The sequence below is a fragment of the Labeo rohita genome, chromosome 11 (assembly GCF_022985175.1).
Source record: "Labeo rohita strain BAU-BD-2019 chromosome 11, IGBB_LRoh.1.0, whole genome shotgun sequence".
NCBI lineage: Eukaryota > Metazoa > Chordata > Actinopteri > Cypriniformes > Cyprinidae > Labeo > Labeo rohita.
This window is the reverse complement of record NC_066879.1, coordinates 1,408,756-1,433,525: the sequence shown is the minus strand read 5'-3', so window position 1 is coordinate 1,433,525 and position 24,770 is coordinate 1,408,756. Positions and strand designations below refer to the sequence as shown.

At 35.9% G+C, this 24,770-nt stretch overlaps 2 protein-coding genes across 6 annotated transcripts in view; one reads left to right on the top strand and one right to left on the bottom strand.

Annotated features, from left to right (window-relative positions):
• Positions 1-7,046: 7,046 nt before the first annotated feature.
• Positions 7,047-10,673, top strand: lhfpl5a (LHFPL tetraspan subfamily member 5a). Its single transcript, XM_051122698.1, has 3 exons — positions 7,047-7,458; positions 8,683-8,922; positions 10,604-10,673. Exons 1-3 carry the CDS (start codon positions 7,047-7,049, stop codon positions 10,612-10,614), a joined length of 663 nt encoding a protein of 220 aa, XP_050978655.1. The 3' UTR covers positions 10,615-10,673.
• A 1,430-nt stretch (positions 10,674-12,103) lies between these two features.
• Positions 12,104-24,770, bottom strand: part of srpk1b (SRSF protein kinase 1b) — a 40,400-nt gene continuing 27,733 nt past the window's right edge. For 4 of the 5 annotated variants that reach the window (XM_051122688.1, XM_051122687.1, XM_051122689.1 and 1 more), the window contains 10 exons: positions 24,400-24,506; positions 24,164-24,329; positions 22,299-22,324; positions 21,636-21,852; positions 19,125-19,532; positions 16,767-16,867; positions 16,438-16,545; positions 15,146-15,215; positions 13,358-13,450; positions 12,104-13,112 (listed from right to left, as the gene is read on the bottom strand). In XM_051122688.1, the coding sequence (XP_050978645.1) occupies positions 12,928-13,112; positions 13,358-13,450; positions 15,146-15,215; positions 16,438-16,545; positions 16,767-16,867; positions 19,125-19,532; positions 21,636-21,852; positions 22,299-22,324; positions 24,164-24,329; positions 24,400-24,506 (1,481 nt within the window). In that variant the 3' untranslated portion in view covers positions 12,104-12,927. The remainder of the gene's footprint in view (positions 13,113-13,357; positions 13,451-15,145; positions 15,216-16,437; positions 16,546-16,766; positions 16,868-19,124; positions 19,533-21,635; positions 21,853-22,298; positions 22,325-24,163; positions 24,330-24,399; positions 24,507-24,770) is intronic. The other variant, XM_051122690.1, reaches the window with a different exon arrangement.

The following is a 24,770-nucleotide window of genomic DNA, read 5'->3' as shown; positions in this document are numbered from 1 at the left end:
CCGCTTAATTGTGTTGAAGGAGCACCTGTAGTGTACTTAAAATGAACATTAATGAAATAAAAAGGCCACTTAAGTGTACTTAAGAAAAGTCCACTTTTATCACTATGTCGAATTGATAGTTTTGCTTTAGATTACATGTTAAATCCTTATGTTTTAATAATGTGGTTTAAAGAAGTACATTCATTTTGCATAACACTGGACATTAAGTACTTGATTATTTATAATTGTAACAGTATGTTTTATTAAATTTTACATGAAAAGTTAATATATTTTAAATGTACTAAATGCACTAATCTTTATTATTACAAACGTGTAATTACAAATATTTTTAAAAATGTGATGTGCAAGTTTCAATAGACAAACAAAGGTATAAAGTTTACCATAAATATGTGACCCAATCCAGTCATAAAAATACATTGTATTGGCCAAAATTATCGTAATCGTTAGGATATTAAGTAAAGATCATGTTCCATGAAGATATTTAGTAAATTTCCAACCATAAATATATCAAAACTTAATTTTTAATTGGTAATATGCATTACTAAGAACTTCATTTGGACAACTTTAAAGGCAGTTATCTCATTTTTTAATTTTTTTTTACACTATCAGTTTCCAGATTTTCAAATAGTTGTATCTCGCCAAATACTGTCCTGTCCTAACAAACCATATATCAATGTAAAGCTTATTTATTCAGTGTATACATTTTTTTTTAACTTTATACATCTCAGTTTAAAAAATAAAACCTTTATGACTGGTTTTGTGGTCCTGGGATATTCATCAGGACACTTTAAATCATATTTCAAAGACAATAGAATGAAAAAATATACACATAAAAATGCATTGTTTTCACTATTATATTCTTTTAAAGTATATTACTTCAGTACTCTTTTTAAAAGTATTCAATTCAATTTTATTTATAAAGTGCTGAAGAAGTTCTAAGTCTTATTAGTGCTTAGAATTATAAGTTTTATAAGTGTACAAAAAAATATAGCTTGTTACATAAAATGACAAATTAAGGCTGAGGCAGAAGCAGTAGTGGATTAAATAAAGCACTAATCTTGCTATCAGCCACTTACCTGACTTTCAGTCAGAACTATTGAATAAACATTAGGCCACCTGATTAATATTCATGAGACGAGCTGACAATGTTTATAATGTGTTCCCAGCACTTTCTGATAGTTCCTATGCGCCTGATGTAAGTATTCCAACATTCACGATTTATGCTTGGGTGAATGTTTGAAATTAGCTGTGTTTTTATTAGCTTGCCCTGCTAATCAGTTGCTTGTTATGTGCAACAAATGGCGTCTGGTTTTCATAAAGGAGGGGAATAATTACCCCATCGCATGTTGACAAAGGCAAAGATGGTGTGATGAACGCACAGTTGGCTGAGAAGGAAGTCAATGGTCGGGGCGGTCTGGTGGTCAAAAGAGTGTCTCTTCAGGGGGGCCTCCATTCTGTGTCGCGTGCTGTTTCACCCCACCTACATCCCCCCCAGGCTTCTGAATTTCACGCTGGGCCTGGTTTGGATGCGGGATGGTGGGGTTGAGCATAGCCTATGGGACTTGCCCCACTGACACGGTTATTGATAGTGTTGGCGCCAAATGACGGACAGAAAGGCCTGGTGTGTGGAGGGGATGACAGCGAGGTCACGGCGGAGCAGAAAGGGAGGGATTTCCTTTGTGTTGGATGGGTAAAAAGAGCAGACGAGCCTTAACTAGAGCACTTGAAACCACATGAGCGCACATGACAGACAAGAGCATTCATGTGTGGAATAAGCGAGTTTAGTAACTCTGTCTGTGATACTTAGTAAGTCATAAAAGCATTGATATGTCATGATATGTGATTTATTCCTTACATAACTGTACTAAGTGGTCAACATTCTCCCTTGCATTTTTGAGGAAGGGCCTGCTGATCTTCCACCAGTTTTATAACTGGTTTATTTTTAAGTGCATTTTGTGCCCTGTTTCCATGGGAACGGTTTTAAAAGGGAAACCAGAACCATGTCCTGACAACAAAAAAGCTTTTGTATAGTCTATCATTTAGGATGTCCACAAAGCGGCGTGAATAGACAAACCTCACTTCCACCTGAGGGCAAAACACATCATGGGATGAGCATCTGCCTTTAGCCACGGGGGGAAGCACAAGTCTTCTTATGATCTCTGCTCATACCTGATTGTAAACAATAAAGATGTAATTAAAAGGCATTACAGTAAAGGACAGACTGAGAAGGTTTTAGGGACCCTGGAACAAGTGAGGTCAAATCATTAGAGAAGACGGCTGGTGAAGTGCGATGCTTATTACTGTAAGTACATCTCACTTATGGACACCATCTGTCTGGCCACATTGTGGAAAGACGACACGGTAAATGACCAGAGGATGCCATGAAATCGGCTGATTGGATGCATTGTAGGTCTCTAGTGTTGCAGCGTGCTATTATATTTTATTCTGTCAAATATGGTCGTGTTTACACAGCAAAAACCCAAGGGCAATGTGATCAGAGAAAACGCAAAACGGCTTTTATAAAAGTTAAATTACATTTAAACGTTTTTAGAATGCTGCCTAGTAAGGTGCGATCAGTGTTGCTAAGTGGGCTACTTTAACACTGCTGCCGCAGGTTGTTTTTTATGTCCGCTGGTTGAAGCAACACCAATAACGTGATATTTAGCCCATCAAATGTGAATTTTACCAGGGGAATCCCACCAAAAATGTGTATTTTACCCTCCAAAATGTGATTTTTACCAAGGTACTCGCTTTGAAATACAATGAGCAGGAATTGGGTGGGTTTTGTTGTGAAAACCTGGCAACCCTAGGTGCAATCACATTTACTGTTGCTCTGACTAAATTTTGTGGGTGAATTCCATTCATTTCAGTAGGAATCTGTGCAATTGGGATTTTTGTGAAAAAAAGTTCCCCATGCAGATTTTACTCATGTTCATGCGAATTTGCCACGCTGATAAACAGAAAACTGCTTTGTTTCAAACTGACCTCTGTGTGATCAGTGCTTCACATGTAGCTGTACTATTGAGCAAAATGCACCATTTTTTGCCTGTAAAAAAAACGTTGCCTTAATTTTGCTAATAATGTGACTGCACCTTTAAGGGCTCTACAGGATTTTAGAATTTAGAAATGGGACCCACAATATGCTATCCACAAATAAAAAATATTTGTGGTTTAACAATTTAAAAAAAAAAGTGAAATAGATTATATATTTTGATATTTTCCATGTGCAATTATGTTTTTAAAAAATATAAAAAAAACATTCAAAAGAAACATGTTCAAAAATTGCAGCAACGCAGATGAACACTGCATGTTGACATGGTCAAATTTCATGCATTCCGGTTTAAAGGCTTTTGGCGCCGTTTGCATTCCATAAAATTTTGTGTGTTCATAATCCACATTGACCTCGGCTTTATGAGCAAACACTGCAAAGGACAAAACGGTAAAATAAGTCAGTCTAGTGCATGTTTACACAGAAAAACATTGGGAAAACAGTACAGTGAAATGCAAAAACTTCTTTACAGAATGCATTAATATGTTTAAAAACACAAGAGTTGCATTTTAAAGTAAACTGAACAAATTTTAAAGCATCTACATGTAGTTTTGCATATTTTTGACCTAGAAGCTAACAGCTACAGCTAAGTGAGTGGAATTCACTGTCATAAATATTTCACTGTTGTTATTAAAGTGGACAACTGCACATGAGCATTTGCTAAATATGGCTAGATTTGCTCTTTCAGTCAAAGTAAGTGTATCATTTTTGGTGCTTGTTCGAACCCTAAACAAGCAAATACATAAAACTTTCCATTTACAATATAAAGGGGAAAACAAATCTGGAATATTAAAGCATTCAATCTATTTTTTTGCCCTGTTTAAAAACACTGCTGTAAGATAAAAGTGATAAAAAGTGACACATGACAAGAACAGCGAATTGAGGGTTTGACAGATCGGTTTGTTCATATATCATTCGGTTAAACATTATTAAGGAAATCTTTGTTGAATAGCAGGGGGGGCGTGTGGTTCCAAAATGTCCCAGAGGAAAATCACATTACCATCAAGGCTGCAAAGCATTGTTAATATATCATAAAGCAGTCAGTTCACATTAGGAAGCTCTCTGTACTAATGGTGTTGTGTAATTCGCTGTAATTCATCAGTGCTTTCCATGATATGACACTCAGCAGCAAAATAAAATAAAATAAGCAGTTTCTCTGCCCTACAAAATGCTATCAAGAGCAGCAGATGGCACGTTCCGTCCGTCACTTGACGTGCGTCTGGCGGCTATTCATGACAAAGCCGATGGGACGGTTGAATTGGGCAGATGAGCACTTCATTGATTTCCTTATTCAACCCCAGGGGGCCACTGTATTGTGCTATTGTCCCAGCACCTTTGCTTCATATATTTTAATCATGAATTATTGTGCAATTATGCACCGGAGGGACAGGTGATGGGGATGGTGACATTATTCCCTCCTAAATGTCAATGTTATTTGTCCCTTTCTGTCACTTTTTAAAAATGGCACCAGGGCTAATTGTTAAAACTGACAGGGTGATTATGTAGTAGTTTGCACATATAATTTTACTGACAGCAGGGCTAATCTGATTTCACCACACATTATCTGTATACGTTAAACCGTAACATCAATAAAATTCTGTCTGAACTCTAAACACAGGCCTCGACTGTAATAGAATAATTGGCCCGGTTATTAAATCAGTGATTAAACTTATTATGAATGTCTAGGAGAGTTTTCACAATATCACAGCGCCTCCTACTGGGTAAAGCATGATATTGCTAACTCTCACTGGATCCTTTGTTAAAGGCCCTCTGTCATCAGGGCCCTTAAAATCGTCCTAACCTTCTCCCGGATTACTTGCTGGTCTGACGCTGGCTAGTGTTAGTAGAGTTAGTCAGGTTAGTAAGTCTTAGAACCAGCTGATTGAGGGGACTTTCAGGTTTCAGTTCTTGAATTTGTAGTGTTCATTTTTTTTTAGATGCATCCAGATTTTTTGCATATTAATAATCGATAGGAATCGGCCTAATTCTGCTCTACATACATTATTTGGTGTTCTGCTTAGTCATTTTAGAATCATTTTGCAGATTTCTGTGTGTAGGGCTTCTGTTGGATGTCTCTCGCAAATAGTGTAGCTCTGATCTCTGAGCAGACTATCAAAGGTTTTACACCAAATTGGAATCAGTAAATCAATATTTAGAGCTCTTCGAGTTTTATCTTTGAAAGCATTCACTGCCCTACTGAAACTCCCCGATGCACTGATGAGCAGGCTGAGGTAAGTATACGGCATTGTGTGTTAGTAGTTTTTTGTCAGTTCTTCTTGTGTAATTGGGAAGTCAAGTGGGTTTTGAATATTTGTAATTGCGTTTTCGTAAGTTTCCAGACTTGATCTGATTATGATTGTTAATTAAAGCTGCAAGCAGCGTTGAAAGAGCCCTTGCACCAGTGCTCACCATCACCTGGTGGCTTTAGTAAAACAGCAAACAGTGGACAAAATGCATTTAAAGTGGTAAATATAAAAGGAATATGTCAAAGTCATTTATAAGTGGTGGCACTATGACTATAACTGAATAAGGTCATGGACATGTTTTCAGGACAGGACTCTTATCAAACATGTGAAGTTTGGGGCAGATCAGACATCAGTGTTGCCAAGTCCGTGGTTTTCCTGGTGAATTGGGCTATTTTAACACTGTTGCCGCAGGTTGTTTTTAATGTAGGCAGGTTGAAGTGACCCCAATAGCGTGATATTTGGCCCCTGAAATGCTAAGTTTATTCACAAAATAACACCAAAAACGTGTATTTTAACTCTCGGAACACTATTTTTACCGGGGACCCCCCTCGAAATGCCTTTGGGCTAGTTTTGAGTAGCAATTGGGCGGGTTTTGTTGTAAAAACCTGGCAACCCTGTCGGACATTGTATGCCTGAATTATAGCAACTTCCTTTTTCCATGTTGAAACATCGAAGTTTGTCAGGCCGCCACAGACACGCCCTTCAACGCAAAACTCAAGATCTTCACAATTTAACATCACACAGGGCTTTAGATTAGACTGACCAAATCTGGTGTTGATCTGGTTAAATCTCCAGGAGGAGTTCATTTAAATACAACGCCTGAAAATGGTGTTTGACTTTTCACTTGGCAAGAAAATTCAAAATAGTTAGTTCTTTCTTCCTTTTGGGTTTCGGACTTCGTACCAGGGGACTTTTTGTAGGTATTGGTGTGTCACGTGTCTAGCGGATTTCGTACATATATGTGAAACATAGCTCGAAGGGTACTTTATTGAAATTTTATAGGTGGAGCTATCGAGCCATTTTACCACACCCACTTCTGAAACCCATGTCAGATGTAAATTTTCACCACTTTTGGCATGTGTGCAAAGTTTCATGATTTTTCGAGGATGTTTAGGCCCTCAATAATGCAATTCATTTTAGAGAAGAAGAAGAAGAAGAATCTGAGCAATTCCAATAGGGTCTCCAGCAGTATTGGTAGATCCATCTATCTACGTCTGTCTGTCTGTCTGCGGTATAAAAGAGACAAGCAGACTGTAGACTCTATTTGTAGTGAATGACAGAGAGCTGTTTTAGGCACAGACGGTGAGTCAGCTCTGTAGGTTTGAGACAAAGCCAAAGTGTAACTCTACACCTCCATTAATTAATAATCAAGCGATCTCACAGCACCACACAGTGTTTGTCTGGATGAAGAGAGCACTTTCATCAGCTTCCAAACTTTCTCATCAGACGGATCTAATGGACACAGTCGGGGAACCACTGTTGGCCTGCAAATGGAGATTCGGGTTACAGTCATTCTGGCTTACATTATCTAATGCATCTCTCAGGGCCCAAAGGTGCACACTTCCTTCAGAAAGAAGACGTTTGACATCTGTGGCATTTTGTAAAATTTGTTACGTTTGGCAGTTTGATTTTCAATTCTAGACAACGCATGAAGTTGACCACGTTTCTCAGATACCAAAAGTTGTTCGTTGTCTTCAGTCTGAACATTCCTCTATCGCACACCTTCGGGTGGCCCATCATCTCCAGCAAACATGACTAAAATGTTATCCGCCCAGGAGGCTGCTAAGATCTACCACACAAATTACGTGAGGAACGCACGAGCCGTCGGAGTGCTGTGGACCATCTTCACCATCTGCTTCGCCATCATCTGTGTGGTGGTCTTCATTCAGCCGTACTGGATTGGAGACAGTGTCGACACCCCTCAGTCAGGATACTTTGGGCTTTTTCACTACTGCATTGGGAACCCCATCACAGGAGAGCTGGTGTGTAAAGGCAGCGCTTTGGACTTTGGGTCCATCCCATCAGGTGCCTTCAAAACTGCGATGTTCTTCGTTGGGATCTCTTTGCTGCTCATTGTGGGGACTATCGTCTGCTTTAGTTTGTTCTTCTTCTGCAACTCAGGCAGCGTCTACAAAATCTGCGCATGGATGCAACTGGCAGCTGGTTAGTGGAACAATTTTTCTTGACACAATTTTGGACACTTAAGTTGCACTTAAAATGTATTTTCTGAAAATATAACATTTTAAATGTATTATATTTCAAACCAAATGGCATTTATTTGTTGCTTTGTTTTGCTTAAAGTGATATAATCAGTTTGCAGGTGTAATTTAATATTGCATAATGTAATGCAATAACATTGAGTCTTTATGTTGTTTATTTTTGTGTTATTTCTATACTCTTATAATATTTATTATTATTTTCAGTTAGCTTTTATTTTATATTTTTAGTTTTCATTTTAATTTTACTTTAAGTTTAGTCATTTTTTTTCAAATTTACTAATTTTATTAGTTTTTGCTTTTATTTTTTTCAGTTTTAGTTAATAAATAATATATATTATATAAAGTACTGACTAAATCTTCAGATGCCTCAACAGTACAGTTATGTTCTCAAGGTTGAATTGGGAAATAAACAGCTTTTCCTGTAATGCATGAGGTTAATCAGGACTTCAGCACCCTGGATAGTTCCACTTCTTACTGGGAATGGGGAATGCTGCTTACTTAATTTACAGTATATCAGAGTACTATATTTCAAATTGTGCTGTGAAATATAGTGTTTTTAAGTCTAATGAAGTTATCAGTGAGGACAGCTAACCCTCTCATCACATCATGTTACATAACAATGCATTTGCAATGCATACTCATTAAAGGAAAGTGAGAGTGCTAATGAGAGCGAGTGTGTAAAGCAATACCCACAGCAGCACCAGCTGCCCTGCATGGAGTATATTGTCATATGAATAATAAATGATGAGTTAAGTGTGGCTGAAGTTGCCAGGCAACAGCCCCAATGCAAAGTATTTCTGGTAGTCAAGAGTATTTTTGAATATATTGTGAAGGAGTCTAGCTTTTTCTCCTGTGAGTAATTATCAGGGTGGAGTTATTTTTGGAAGTCACTTTCTGTATAGATTCAAAGTCTATAAAATGATTAAACATTTACACCATATTATCCAAGAATAGAGACAAATGTAATAACGTAAATATTGTCACAGCTGATTGTTAAAAACATAATAATAATATCATAGATGCAAGAGCCCTGTTTCCTGAATATGATATCTGTGACTCAGATAATCACAGCTGCTATTAAGACCACATGATTGTGAAAGATATTGCTTTTATAGTTAAACAGAAGTTAGGCTAACTTTTATCTGACTGGTTTCTTTTCCATCTTCAGCGACTTGTATGGTCATCGGCTGTATGATCTATCCGGATGGCTGGGACTCAGAGGAGGTGAAGAGGATGTGCGGTCAGCGAACGGATAAATACACGCTGGGTAACTGCACGGTGCGCTGGGCGTACATCCTGGCCATCATTAGCATCATGGACTCCCTCACATTATCGTTCCTGGCCTTCGTACTGGGCAACCGGCAAGACAAACTGCTACCCGAAGACTTCCAGGTGGAGGAAAAGAAAGGTATACACGTGTACTATGTATTACCATCAGTTCTGGCTAGATTACTCACAAATTGTAGTTCATTACTTTTTACAAGTTACATGACAAAAATTGTAATTAGTATCATCATCTATTTTTTGATTTTAGGTCATGTATTTTGACTACTTTTTTATTACGTTTGACTAATTTGCTCATCACATTTGAATGGGATTGTGTTCCATAGCGTTTTAACGTAATATAATCTACCTAAAAGTACTTAATTTTTGTAATCTGATTACATACAGTTGAGGCTGAAATTTTACATCCCCCTTTAGAATCATTAAAAATGTTATTTTACCAAAATAAGAGGAATCATAAAAATCCATGTTTTTGTTTATTCAGTACTGACCTGAATAAGATATTTCACATTAAAGATGTTTACATGTAGTCCACAAGAGAAAATAATAGTTACATTTATAAAAATTAACCAGTTCAAAAGTTTACATCCCTTTGATTCTTAATACTGCATTACCATGCATTAAGAGCCGGGGGGTGAAAACTTTTTAAATTGGAAGATCAGGGTAAATTTGACTTATTTTGTCTTCTGGGAAACATGTAAGTATCTTCTGTAACCTCTGAAGGGCAGCACAAAAGGAAAAAAATATGATATTTAGGCAAAATGATAAAAATGTAACCATCTCCATCCTGTTCAAAAGTTTTCACCCCCCAGCTCTTAAAGCATAGTGCTTCCTTCTAAAGCATCAGTGAGTGTTTGAACATTCTGTAATAGTTGCATATGAGTCTCTAAATTGTCCTCCGTGTGAAAAGATGGATCACATAATCATATAAATGCTGAAAAACCAAATAGTTTCTGAGACCTGAAGGGTCTCAGAAACACACAGCTGTGGATCATTCAGGTAACAACACAGTATTAAGAATCAAGGGGATGTAAACTTTTGAACAGGGTCATTTTTTGTAAATTCAGCTATTCTTTTCTCTTGTGGACTATATGTAAACATATCTTATGTGAAATATCTTATTCGGGTCAGTACTAAATAAACAATAATATGCATTTTGTATGATTTTAGTAAAATGATGAACATTTTGAATGATTCTGAAAAGGGGATGTAAACTTTTGACCTGAATCCAGATTACATGTAATCAGTTACTACCCGCACTGGTTGCAATAAAATTTTTCAAAGAAAAGACAGGTTTAAAATGTCACAATTTTCTTTTCTTTGGTAAACTATTCTTTTAAATAATATAAGTGAGACGGGCAGAGGGTGTTTTGTTTCTTTTCACAGCACCCCCTGTTCTGTTCTTCACCATTTTATCTCTGTTCGAAGTGAAGCAGGTATCTAATGGCGGTGTAACATTGCTTCTTTTAAGAAAAAACGTATGCATCTTCTGTGCAAAAATAACAATGCCCAAGGAGACAATATACTTTTTTTTGCTCTCTATAACGACCATGGCAGAGGTTTGTGATCACAAAGAGCCCATTTCAAATGTTCAGCGCTAGTAAAATGAATTCTACTAGCCGTGACAGATTTGTGTATGTTTACGTGTGGCTTTCATTAGCGTGCTCAGTCACTTGCAACAACAAAGCAAAACACTATTAATCAGGCTATTCCTGTTTTCATGTTCCTCACACAATGCTGTTGAAATTGTTTAAAAACTAATATAAGCCTACTTTGTTTTTTGCTTTTTTTATTTTTTTATTTAGAGGAAGCATGAAGACCCCTGAACATCATCTGGCTCAATGGACCCTGTGGGTTTTTTCAAGCCACTTTCTGAGCATCTGAAGGCAATATGTAGACTTTTAATTTTTTGAAAAATTCTTTTAATTTTCCATATGTGTCTGTATTATGTAATTCCCACCTTTGAGGTTACTTTCTAATATTAAGAGCAACAAGATGTTTTATATTTTGAGACCAAAGCCAAACTGAAAGCGTGTTAAAAATGAGTTTTGTAACAATGAAATCAGTCAACAGTAATGAACTGATTTCAATTTATATGATGTCACATTGACTAGCCCCGCCCACAGTGAATCTCATTGGTCCAAATCGCTGCTCGACCCTGTAGTGGGGACTTTTAATTTATACCAGTGACTCAAATATTTTACATTTGTTCGCATAAAATATTCAGATACATTAACTGAGTCACTCAGTGGCTCTTGTGCTAGTTACATTGTAGCAGTAGCAGTTACCAATAAATAATGAAATATAATTTTTTTGTCAATAAACAAGTGGGTAGCACAAAGACTTTTTGAATTTCACTGTATTCCAAAGTTTGGTGACCTCTAACCTTAAAATTTATATTACATGAAGACATGTGACTAATCCATATTACATTAATTACTATGTTGCGGCGTGATCTTATAGCTAAATTGAAAGAAACTTTAAAGCTGCAGGTTTGCAGTGTTGCAGGAAAGTAGTATTTCATTTGGTAAATTTATGTTTTTAAAAAATGCCAGAATGTGACATTATGTCACAAGTCTTGTGACTGCTCATTTACATTAGTAACATTTTGTTACGAGTGAGTCGTTGAATTACTCACTCAACCGATTTGCTCAAAAACTGCTTGAGAAACATTTTTACGGTTTGTTGAAATTTGTGTGCCTACTAAAAGACTCCATAAAAGCTTAGACTTCATACCTTCCCCCACAACGGCAATAAAACAGATCTATCCAGATCATTTTTGTTTGGTTTTTGATTGAGAACTTGTTCAGTGCCACTCTGACGATGCGAAGAAACGATGAATAAGAAAAGATGAATAAGAAATTCCTTGTGAAATGAACCCGGAAACGCTCTTACTTTGTTACTTTGCAATAGGAATCAAAACTATAAAGTTACTCCCGATCACAAATGCTCCGAGAGCTTTTCGCCATTTCAAAAACTTTATTTGAAGTTACTACAGAAACAATTTTAGTTCAGTGCTGAACAATCAAAAGCAGAGAGACATTCATGAAAAAGAGGAGCGCAGAGAAGCAGATGAGATTTATGATGCCGTAAAAGATGAAATGAAGCCGACACTTCCAAAAGAAAACGCAAGGATCCTTCAAAGTCAAACTGGGATGTTGCTTGAAGCAAAACAGTGGGGAAAAAAGCTGAAAAAGATGCACAGATCATTGCAGATTCATTTCAAGGCATCTCTAAATCAGTGATTCTCAAACATTTTCCTTAAGCCGTTCATTCATAGCAAAACTGTACACAAATAATGGGACTTAAGACTGTACAACACTGATCGTGTGACGAACCAACTCTTTGGTACGAGTATGTACAAAGTTTGAAATGTTGTCACTGATTTTAGATTTTGAAACGGAAATAGACCTTGATTCCAAAAATCCTCCCTGGCATTCAGATATTAAACGTGATTACACGCGAGTTATTTTAACCATGATGTGACATATGAAAGGCTAGTGTTTCTCTACTTTGAGTTTCTTTTTGCCCTTTGTGGTAAAAATACATGTGTGTTTTTCCTGCACTGTACAGTAGCTCACATTCAATATGAAGACGACGCTCAGAACTTCCAAAACGTCCATTCATGTTCCCTTCATTCAGACAGCTGATATAAAACCCTTTTTGAAGATATGGAAAAGAGTTTGAAGGAAGCTGCGATTAACAATCTTTTTTTAATACAGTGAAAAAACACTACAATCAGCTACTGAGTCCGATTTACTGCAAACACTTATGCTTTTTAAGAAAACAAAGAGAAGTGGAACTTAGTCCAACCTCTTAAGAAGATAAATCAATTTCAAACCATCCTGCGATATGACGGAAATTGACTGAAAAGTGATTGTTAGTTAAATCACCAAGAGCACAAACCACTGAAATGACGGTACACTCAAATTATACCAATTATGTAAAAAAGCAACGACGATTTGAGAACTGGATCTGTGTGAGCGGACCTTCTCGTACTCACAGCTAATATCTGCCATGACACCAGGCACGGCTCTTAAGACAGCGTCTGTCAGTGGGGAGCATTCATGAGTTCAAAGAAGTGCGTGTAAGTGTGTGCGTATGTGTGTGTTTTGGAGCTCTGTGGCCACTAGGAGGCGATCCAGGAATGGCGGAGGCACTCGGCAGCCGTTGCTCTTTTCTCTGGGATGAGGTCCAACATCGGGAGGAGGAAGTCTGAGAAATTCTGAGCTTCCTCTCGGGCCCATTCGTACTTTTCGACCAGCACGTCCTGCAAACCCCACGGTTTCAGCTTGGTGATGTGCCTCAGGTCACCTAGTGCACAAATAAATACATGGACACTTCCACATTCAGTTGGAGGTGGAACTATCAGTTTTAACATATACAGACTATGCATTAACACACACACTAAAATATGCATAGCCATACTAATAATGGCTCATCAATCACACTGAGACATTCACACACAGCCACTAAACACTTACAGCAGGTTTATCAAGTGAGTGAAACACATGAGCTGAGCAGTTACTCATATAACACTGACATGTTGACAGATGTACCTTTCTTGGTGAAAAATTCCTTGGAATATTTGCCGTTCATGATGAGTTTACGAGGAATCTTCCCCAGCAGCTCGATAATCAATGCAATATGATCTGTTTACAATAGAAATAAGGATCCAGATGAACAACAAGCTTTAGATTTAGAAACTATTGACTTGAACTTACCCAAAACAGTAGTCTATTGTTCTGTCAATTCATAGTTGTGACCCTGGACCACAAAACCAGTCAGAAGTAGCATGGGTATATTTGTAGAAATAGCCAAAAATACATTGTATGGGCCAAAAATCATTAGGATATTAAATAATGTTCCATGAAGACACTTTATAAATTTCCTACCATAAACATATCAAAACTTAATTTTTGATTAATAATATGCATAGCTCAGAACGTCATTTGGACAACGTTAAAGGTGATTTTCTCAATTTTTTTTTATGGTTTTTGCACCCTCAGATTCCAGATTTTCAAATAGTTGTATCTCAGCCAAATATTGTCCTATCGTAACAAACCATACATCAATGTATACAGCTTTCAGATGATGTATACATAAAAAAAAAAAAAAGGAATTTATGACTGGTTTTGTAGTCCAAGGTCACATTTATCCTTGATTTAGATTAGGTTTATATATATATATATATATATATATATATATATATATTTTTTTTTTTTTTTTTTTTTTTTTGCAATTCACTACAGGACCTTTTACAGAAGCTAGTGCATTATTACTTTTATAACAATGAAATTAATAAAAAAAATAAGTAAATAAATAAAAAGATCATTTAGGCCTGCACTTTGGGGTGTGCAAGATTTATTGTCTGCATTAATACAGTAATTGTTGTTTTAATGATATGCAAACTGACTTTGAGTATGTTACTTGCAAAGAATAAGAACATCTTGGTTTTTTTTATATTTATATACTTAAGTAATATCAAAGCAGCAACAGTGCAGTTTTCTTAAATATTAGTAACACTAATGGTGTTCCGGAAGGAATCTGTTTTTGAATTAATCATTTGAGTCAATAATTCAATGATCCAATTCAAGACAGTCACTTGCTTCGCTTCCAAACGAATCAGCTGCTTTGAACAAATTGTTTTAATGAATGATTCACCGATTTAATGAATGATTCAATGAATCACTTTTTAAGACAGGGACTTGCTGCCACCTTCTGGAGGTTTTAGTGTCATATTTATTCATCCATGATAGCCAAAGTTACCAAACAAAACAAACAAACAACAACAAAAACACACAGTTCAATTACTGCTATTGAAAAAAAAAAAAAAAAAAAAAATACTGAAATATAATTTTGTCACTATTGCACACCCCCTAGCTGTGCAGTTAATATTGTGGCTGATACATTTACATGTACATTTAATCATTTAGCAGAAAAAGCGAGGAGAATAGAAGTAAATGCAAATCCTTTCAAATGCAAAGGCATCACAATATTATAATGTACAACATCAAAAATTGATCAGCAATGCAAAGACCGCCATGCTTCAAGATTTTAGGAGACTACAAGATGGTTTCATTCTGAATCAGCTTAGAGGTCAAAACCTCTCTGGCAATTCACTCCCCAGTGCCACCTCCATAATGACAGCGCAAATATTACACCACGTTTGAGAAATGGACGCATTGTGCGTTCTTGACACTAGTAATGGCTCTCGTTCAACTGCTAATTAACAGTGTGATTTGTTCTCCAGATGCGACTGTTCGTTTGTGTGTTGGAGCTTTTGACCGGCTGTGGATCTGCAGATATGGTGTGTGTTGAATCCCAACCTGTGGAAGAATAATTACCTTCATCTCTGGAATAATCCTCTCCGGAGTGAGGCTCAAACAGGTAATCGCCTGTTGCCAGCTCAAATGCCTAGGGAGAGACACACTATAAGAACGCATGCATGTGTATGTGGACACAGTCATCCTAGTCTCAGATTCTCTAGATGGTAGGCCGATGTCTGAAAGGCCAAACCAACCTTCTCAGCTCAGACTGAGGCCAGCACAATGTGACAGAGCGCAGCTCACAACACTTTTGTTACGCAGTGGGTTTGAAATGCTGATACAGATTTAGAGTTTACAGTTTAACCTCTGTCTGCGGGTCTGGCCTTACTGCTTCAAGAAAGGTGCAGAGTCTGTGCACTGCAGAGCAGGAGTAAAGGCCAAGAGGACCAGCGTCAGCAGCGCTCGATGAAACGCTTGAGAGCACAAGTCAGTCAGAGAGTCACCTTCCTCTGACACCTCTGACTTCAGCCTGACAGATATTAGCGCTGCTGCAAAAACTGCTGAGCCACGTAGACAGTGTATTTCAGGCACTATGGGTGTCCAAAATATCCAGTCCAGTCATGACCTCAGCAACATGCTAATATAAAACTACTGAAATTACATTTAAAAGAAGTATTAAGTCATTAGGAACATATGTTAACAAAAAAACTACTGGAATCAAAGTTGAGTCATTACTTTAGAAAAATGCTAATGCTTAACTATGGGAATTAAATTAGAGTCATTACATTCGCAACATGTTAATGTAAAACAATTAAAATCAAATTTTAGTCATTACTCAGTACTTTAACAACAATGTAAAGCTACTGAAATGACATTTCAGTATATTCATTACTTTAGCAAAAATGTTAATACAAACCTAAACGACATTTCAACATGCTAATGCAAAAATCTACTGTAATTCAACTGAATCAAGTACTGAATCATTATGTTGGCATTATGCTAAAGCTACTGGAATGAAATCTGAGTGTTGAGTCGCTACTTTAACAAGATGCTAACATAAAAATTAGAGTATCGAATCATGACCTTAGCAACATGCTAACATGAAGCTAATGGAAACAATTTCATGTAAAGTCATTACCTTTAACAACATGCTAACACAAAACTCAGCTCATGGGTTTTGCAACAGAGCTGTGAAAACTTTGAAACATTGATGTTTTAGAACTGCACACTTCACAACTTTTTATTCCATATAGTGAGAAAAGTCTCTACATGAAAGTTTCAGTAGATATATATATATATATATATATATATATATATATATATAAAAAAAAGAAATGCATGAAATCTCAGTGTGCTGTCTTTGAACACACCATGCAAGCTGTGCTCCAGATGTCAGCTGGGGTGCCGTATCCGGCTCCAATCAACACCTCCAGAGAGCGATACTGCCGCGTCTGAATGTCGTCTGTGAAGTGCTTGTGCTGATGAAGACAAACAAGAGTTACATAAAGAACAACCAACCGCTGACACTGACGTTGAGACATCAAAACCCATGAGGATATCAGCATCTCAACAGATTCAATTCAATTAATCGAGGGTTGGTGGTAAATGATGACTCAATCTTTGTTTTGGTGTGGACTGTCTCTTTAACACTCTGACTGAGCTGCATTTGGTGTAAATGCAAGGAAAACTCCAAACTCACCACCCAGCAGGCGTTGCCCAGGTCAGCGATTTTTACCCGGATCTTATCAGCGTTTAGCGGTTCCAGGGGGTTGACTAGCAGGTTTCCTGCTGCAATCTTAGCTGCAGTACAAAAGAAGAATGAGAAAGATGGTTTTAGAGTCAAGAACACACCCCGCACATGCTGGATTAGTTCCTGTGAGGTTCGGTGTTTGCTGAATTATAAAACCCTGTAGGATGTTGAGTCTGCTACAGCAGCTCTCTATTAATCAATATCAGCCATGAAAAAGCAGAGCATCATAATGAAGACACTGGTAACAGGTAATAAACTGCTTGTCTTATTGATTTAACTCAATGAAACTTGAAATGGGCAATTCTGTAACAGGAAAAGCAAACCACTGGGAATTCAAGTCAACATGAAACTGCAATCGACAGCCAATACTTAAATGTTTTATCTGTTTAAAAATGAACATTTGTCATTATTGATCATTACTGTGTGCCAGCTTGTGCATGTAAAATCACAGATCTCTCCGTTATGGATTTAAGTCTATAAAAGGGAACTTTAACTTTAAGAGGCATTCTGACGCACTTTTCCAAGGAGGAAGTTGGAAATTACCACTTTCCATGTTAAATGGAATATGACGGACTGTTGACGTCAACTAAAAAGGAAGGTTTTTTTCACTGCTGGAGCACATTATTGCTTTATGATTATGAAGATAAAAAGATTTTTCTTTGAAATAACATGCACTGATGAATAATTTGAGAAAACGATTTAATTTCATGTTGACTGTGAGGCTTTGAGAAAGCAGCAATAAGAAATCAATTTTAAATGAAGCATCAATTAATTACAAGCATTAGTTAGTTGGGGAACTATGACAAATAGTTTAGTTCAGATCTGAATGGACGTCACCATAACACATACAGAAAGGAACAGTTCCCTTAAAAAAATTAAATAAATAAAAAAAAATAAATAAATAAAAGAAAGCTAAAATATTTATTGGTTCATTTAATTAAGGGTTAATTAATTAATTTAATTAAGTTAAGGGTTTCTACCTTGTTCCATCTATCACTGCATTTGCATGACTTTTATCCTTGACTTTTTATTTTAATAAAAAATTTTAGAGACTGCATTCACAACTGTTTCTCAGCTAATAAAATCTAATTATATAGAAAAAATTAAAAACAAACTCACTAAAATGCCATTGACTTTTCCATGCCTTTTTAAAAATATTGTATTGTAATGCTGCAACAAACTAAAGGAGAAATATTTTGATAATAAATTAAATGTCTTTTTTATTATTTAAATGCATTTAAATAATAAATAAAAATGATTTAAATACATTTAAATACATTTAAATAATAAAATGTATTTAATAAATATTAATTACAATTATTCAAAAATTAAATAAAAAAATAAAAATAAAATAAATGTACATTATAATAGCTTTCTGTTTAATTTAATTGCATTTTTGTTTTAGTTTTCCTGGGCAAAAAATAAATATCATACATTTTCCCTACTTTACAGAAAACACCCACTAAAATGTCATTCAGTTTAACAACCTTGTCAGACATATTTACAACAAAAAGCAATTTATGATGTATTAAAAGACAAATTACTTTCTCCCAAAATACTAATTAGTTGTAATTCTACATTTAAAAAACTTGCCACTATCCTAGGTTTTGCCCATTTGTCTGTAATTTTTTTTTTTTACTCATTTAAAACACAATAAAATTTAATATGCTACCTTATTCTTTTATATTTTAATATGTACAAGTCAGAATAAGCATGTTGTTTGAATTTTTACATAAATATTGCATTACGCTTAATGACAACGTGACATTATTTCAACCAAATTTTGACATTTTATTCTCCAAAAACTAGTTTGAAACACTTTACTTACATTCATTGTGCCTTCTAAAGACATAAAATCACTTTTGTAAATTTCTTTTGATGGACATCTTAACGTCTTTGACCCATATACATATAGGCCATCTAACCTTTTCCAAAATCAATTTTAATTTTTTTTCCTAATAATATCATTATTTACTATTTTAACTGATTTTTAGTGAGGTGTAACAATGACTTGCACATTACTTTTAAAACTCATTGCTGATATGACTCTAGGAACTCTGTTAGTCCCATATTTATAATTTCATAGTTTCAACAAATTCATGTTTTATGTAAACTGTTCCTTTCCTGGTTAAACACTGCTACATTATTCAGCACCACAAAACCAGGCTGTTAGTGATTCCAGCTCAGCCGACAGTGTTAGAGACTCTCGAGGAAAACACACAGATAGAAACAGAGAGAGAGAGGAGGGAGGGGAGTTAGTAAGGAGCAAACAGAGGGGCGATCCTCCAGCGAGGGCTCCGCACTGACCGTCCTTCAGGCTCTCCTCCTCTGTGGCCGCCTGCGCGCTGGGGTCCACCTCCATGGTGAGGCCCATCTCCGCTTTGGGGCCCTCAACGGAGCCGGAGCCGTTGAGCTCCGCCGCGGGGCTCTCTTGATCCTGCACCCTAGGGCACTGTGACTCAACCATGCCACAAATCAAAGGTCCATTACCGTCTGTGACCACAGGGGACGGAGGACTGGGCTCTTTCTCTACGGTGCCGTTGCACGCCGGGTAAGGGTTAGTAGGCTCGGAGCCCTCGGTGCCGCTGTCGTAGGGGTTCACGGGGGTGTCGTCCTTCATCTGCTGCTGGAGATCCAGGGTCTGCTCCTCCTCGGGGCCCTGGCTGTGGCCGTTGATGGCGCCTCTGTGCTGAGACCAACCATCTGAGACGCCATCTAGGGTGGAGAAAAGACAAAAGTGTTTGATTTTAACACATTCTCTGAGTAAAAACACTGATATGTCACGACGCAGTACTATGACTCTCAAGCGCAGCAGCACTAGTTATAATTGATGAAGACAGGAGCTGGAAGCATGATTTTTTTAAAACGACTGGGACGTGGCTAGACTCGAAGAAGAGCAGCAGAGATTCTCCTACATTGCAGATATCTCACAGAAATATATAGATATAATTATAGCATATATAATAATAGCATAAACAACTTTTTGAAGATTTACTTTGCAAAAGATAAATCTTTTTGTCAAAAGATTTACTTTGTAAGAGGTGTTTGTCTATGCTCGATGGTATTGTGCTAAGGTGTTGTTAATGGATGCCAGAGCATTACTAAGGTGTTCTGAGTGTGATGCTATGCACTTTCTTACTACATTTTTAAAATGATGAGATGAATCTTAAACTAAGCCAGTGCAGTTCAAATCAAGGGTAACTTACTCTCATGAACCATTTCTATTTAGGGAGTCAAACCTGTAACCAGTGAACAAAGAAATTACTGTTTCGAGCCACTCCATTTATTGCTATATATTTATTTTTTTAAGAAAGTCTCAGTCTGACAAATCTTTCCCTGAATGAATTGAATGAATCTTTCATAGTGTGTACTAAATCAACATCTCGTCCTGCATTAATATTTAAGCTGAAAAGCATTAGAGTGCACTGCAGTGATGGAAATATTTAATAATATTACAAAACAGATGAAAAATGTTACATATTTTCAGAAAATATGATGTACATATATACAACATGCAGATCAACAGTACTTCTATATATTTTCATTGTAGTTAATTATTTAGATTTAATGACTATATGTGGCCCTGGACCACAAAACCAGTCTTAAGTCGCTGGGGTATATTTGTAGCAATAGCCAAAAAAACATTGTGTGGGTCAAAATTATTGATTTTTATTTTATGTCAAAAATCATTAGGAAATTAAGAAAAGATCATGTTTCATGAAGATTTTTTGTAAAATTCCTACTGTAAATATATAAAAACTTAATTTTTGATTAGTAATATGCATTAGTAAGAGCTTCATTTGGACAACTTTAAAGATGATTTTCTCAATATTTTGATTTTCTTGCACCCTCAGATTCCATATTTTCAAATAGTTGTATCTCTGCCAAATATTGTCCTATCCTAACAAACCATACATCAATGGAAAGATGTATTTATTCGGATGATGTATAAAGCTCAGTTTTGAAAAATTGACCTTTATGACTGATTTTGTGGTCCTGGGTCACATATATATATATATATATATTTTTTTAAGCCTGGTTCTTACAAGACCTAGAGATTTGGTTTGGTCCTCACACTGCACATAAAAATAAATAAATAAATAAATATAATAAATAATAATAATAATAATAATAATAGTGATAATATCCTTAATTTAATTTAATAATTGAATTTAATTATTTAGTTTTTCATTAAATAAAATAATAAACAATAATCAAGCGTGGTAATACTATTACATTTTAAAATAAAAAGGGATTAAAAAAAATATAAAAAACTATTTTTATATTAAGCTTAAAAATACAATAATATTTACTTTTTTTATATGCATTTTGCATCATTTTCAAACTTAAATTAGCAAGCTTTTATTTTGGTGGGTTGCCAGCAAGTATACACTTTACCAGAAATTCAGAAAATGAGAAATGTTTGCTTGGAAACTGAAATAAAACAAATACTAAAACGACTAAAACTTAAATAACAAATTAGTAACAGAAATGATTAAACCTTACAACTAAAAATCCAAATTAAAACTGAATATACAAAAATACTAAAATAAGATGGGCTGTTGTTCATTTTTAAAATGAATGTCTTTGTAACGTACTAAGATAAAGGGTTCCATATATAATTTGCAGCATTAACAGAATCTCTTTTATGTGCACATTGTTACTAAAAAAACAACCCGAATGATTCAGAATCAAACTGAACTGAAATCAGAATCAGATGGAGAGCTTGTCAGTTAAACTCTCATCAAGAAATGTGTACCAGCACTATTATTTACTAAAGCAGAGTATTAATAAGTGTTTGAGTTGATGCTCGCTCACCCAGTGTGGCCTCAGCTGTGATGTCATGCAGCGTGTGACTGGTGGGGACTGACGGCGTGCTGTCGGGCGTCTCCGTTTCATCCTCCTCTTCCTCGTCTCCTCCCTCAGGGCCCTTCTCCAGTCCCTCTATCTCCAGAATCCTCTTCTCCATGAGCTCAGCCTGACGCTTCTGCTTCTTCTTCATCTTTTTCTTCTTGTTCTTGGACATTTTGGCCACCTGAAGAAGAGAATCCAACCACTTTTCTAAACTAACAGTGCTTCTATATATTTTTATTGGAGTTTATTATCTTGATTTAATTACTTAACTTTTTTTTTTTTTAATTTATTTATGTTAATTAAAACAAAGCTTAATTAAATAAAATATAAACACCAGATGGAAAACAAATTTAAACCAGAAATTTAGAAAATGAGAAATGTTTGCTTGGAAACTGAAATAATAATAATTAAAAAAAAATAAAAAATACTAAAATAACTAAAATTTAAATAGAAAAAAATCCAGTGAGACTAACAATACAAGAACATCTGCAGGAGTTTGAGTGTGCAAATGCAGTTGTTTGTGTGAATAACAGACGTGCTACCTTTAATGAACAAGTTAAATCTGGCAATTTCACAGCATTATTTAACATGTTTTTATGTGTGAATGTGCTGCTGATGAACACTCACTTGTTTTGGAGCTGGAGCTGTACTCACTGCAGTGGAGGAAGAAGATGAAAAGAGAAGACAACATCATCATCATGAAAGCAGGACATTTTTCAGAGTTCAAAAGCAGTGCACATGAGCTTCTCCAGAGAATGTGTCATCCTTCAGTTGTTTAGAGCTCATGAGTCACTGCTCTCCATTTAGAAACATCCCGCAGACTTCACGTCACTCTGCATAATGTATCAATGGAGATGTTCTATGCTGAGGTGTCACAAGAGGTGAATGGATGTGAAGTTACTAAGCTACAGCTACATAAAACAGCAAATAATACAACAGAACATTCATAAACGCACTGACCCAGTCTAAGGGATTTTGACCAATGAATTTCTAGTTCTTTGCGATTCCTAGCAAATTAAATATTTTTAATGATTATTTAATATTTACAATAAATATTCTATTACATTTCCATTTAATAACTGACCTTTATCATATTTTTAAATATTATAATATAAATATAAATATTAGGGCTGTTAATTTAACCTATCATTCATTTGATTCTTTTATGTTCCATGGGTGAGTAAATGACAGAACTGACATTTTCCTTTTAATTCCTATTTAAAACCCATTAATCTCATGACGCTCTTAGTTGCAGCGTAAATGCACTCATCCCACGGATGAGCTGCAATAAATGTTCTGTAAATATATATTTAAATACCAATTCAGATGCAGCTTCTAAAAATAATATTAATAAAAAATATAATACTAATAATTAAAAAAAAATAAACATGTGACTCTGGACTGCAAAACCAGTCATAAGGGTCAATTTTTGTCTCTCTCACTTGAAAGCTAAATAAATAAGCAATGATGCATGGTTTGTTAGGATAGGACAATATTTGGCCGAGATACAACCATTTCAAAATCTGGAATCTGAGGGTGCAAAAAAATCAAAATATTGAGAAAATCACCTTTAAAGTTGTCCAAATAAAGATCTTAGCAATGCATATTACTAATCAAAAATTAAGTTTTGATATATTTATGGTAGGAAAATTAAAAATATCTTCATGGAACATGGAACTTAACATCCTAATGATTTCTGGCATAAAAGAAAAATCTATAATTTTGACCCATACAATGTATTGTTGGCTACCGCTACAAATATACCCGTGCACTTAAGACCAGTTTTATGGTCCAGGGTCACAAATAATAAAAATCATGGTCATTGTAAATTTTTTGTAGTATGTTAAATAAAAAATAAAAAAATTCTAAAGTTACATTTTGTAATGTTTTATGCATTTTTCATTTAACACAAAAATTTGATGTGCAATTAATTTGTGATTTAATTAATTAACACATATTAGATTAGTTTTTTTGTATTGTTTACCATCCCTAATAATAATGCAAAAGAAATCTTAATCTAATGACCAATCCTAGAAAACATTTTTGGTAACACTTTAGAATAGGGTACACTTATTCATTATTAACTACGACTTTTCCCTCAATAAATTCCTAATTTGCTGCTTATTAATAGACAGTAAGGTAGTTAAGTTTAGGTATTGGGTAGGATTAGGGATGTAGAATAAGGTCATGTAGAATAAGTGCTTAATAAGCACTAGGTACAGGTGTTTGGGCACTTCTCCAAATCTGTTCTGATAAAGAAACAAACAAACTCATCTACATCTTGGATGGCTCGAGGATGAGTATATTTTCAGCAAATTATTTTGGGTGAACTACTCCTTTAACAATAATAATGATAAAATCCTAGATGGTAGCACGCCTCTTTAGTCTTCATTTATGCTTCAAAGCTTTAATTTTGACATATTAGATGTTTTGTCCCATGTGTTAACAATCCATAATTAATCCAAATGTTCTGCTTTCGCTCTTGCAGTCACCTGCAGATCCAGAAGGTGGTGGAGCTCCAGATTTCTGCCACTCCGTGGCCTCCGCGGCCAGTCTCTTGACATACGCCTCGTTCACGTCCATCAGGATGTTCTCTGGCTTTATATCAGTGTGGATGATCTTACACTTGGTGTGCAGGTAGTCCAAGCCTTGCAAAACCTACACAGAGAAAATTTTAGTTTGACCTGCTGTAAACCACATTAAATGATAATGAGTGGCAAACACGCACCTGTCGAATGATGCTCTTGACGCACGGCAACGGCAGGCCCTGATAGTTGGATTTAATAATCCACTTGAGCAGATGGTGGCCGAGAACTTCAAACACCATACACACATCTGACGGCGCATGTTAAAGAGAAATGATGGAGAACAAAAGTCCAGCCAAGAGCTCCAGCTCATTATGAGCTGTACTTCACAAATAAAAGAGCGAGCTGGGCTGAATCTGGGCAGAGCGCCCACTCTCACAGCTGTGGACCGAGAGATTGAGCGGCAGCTGAAAACTGCATCCTGTACAGAAGCGAACATGAAGTGCACTAGAAAAACACCTGTGGATCCCTTGTAAAATGAAGGACACCTGTACAATGAACAGCAGCGGTACTG

Bases quoted from the DNA above. Each gene is read 5' to 3' on its own strand.
- lhfpl5a (XM_051122698.1), top strand. From the start codon at position 7,047: ATGACTAAAATGTTATCCGCCCAGGAGGCTGCTAAGATCTACCACACA. The intron at 7,459-8,682 runs GTTAGTGGAACA...TTCCATCTTCAG, and splicing joins ATGGATGCAACTGGCAGCTG to CGACTTGTATGGTCATCGGC.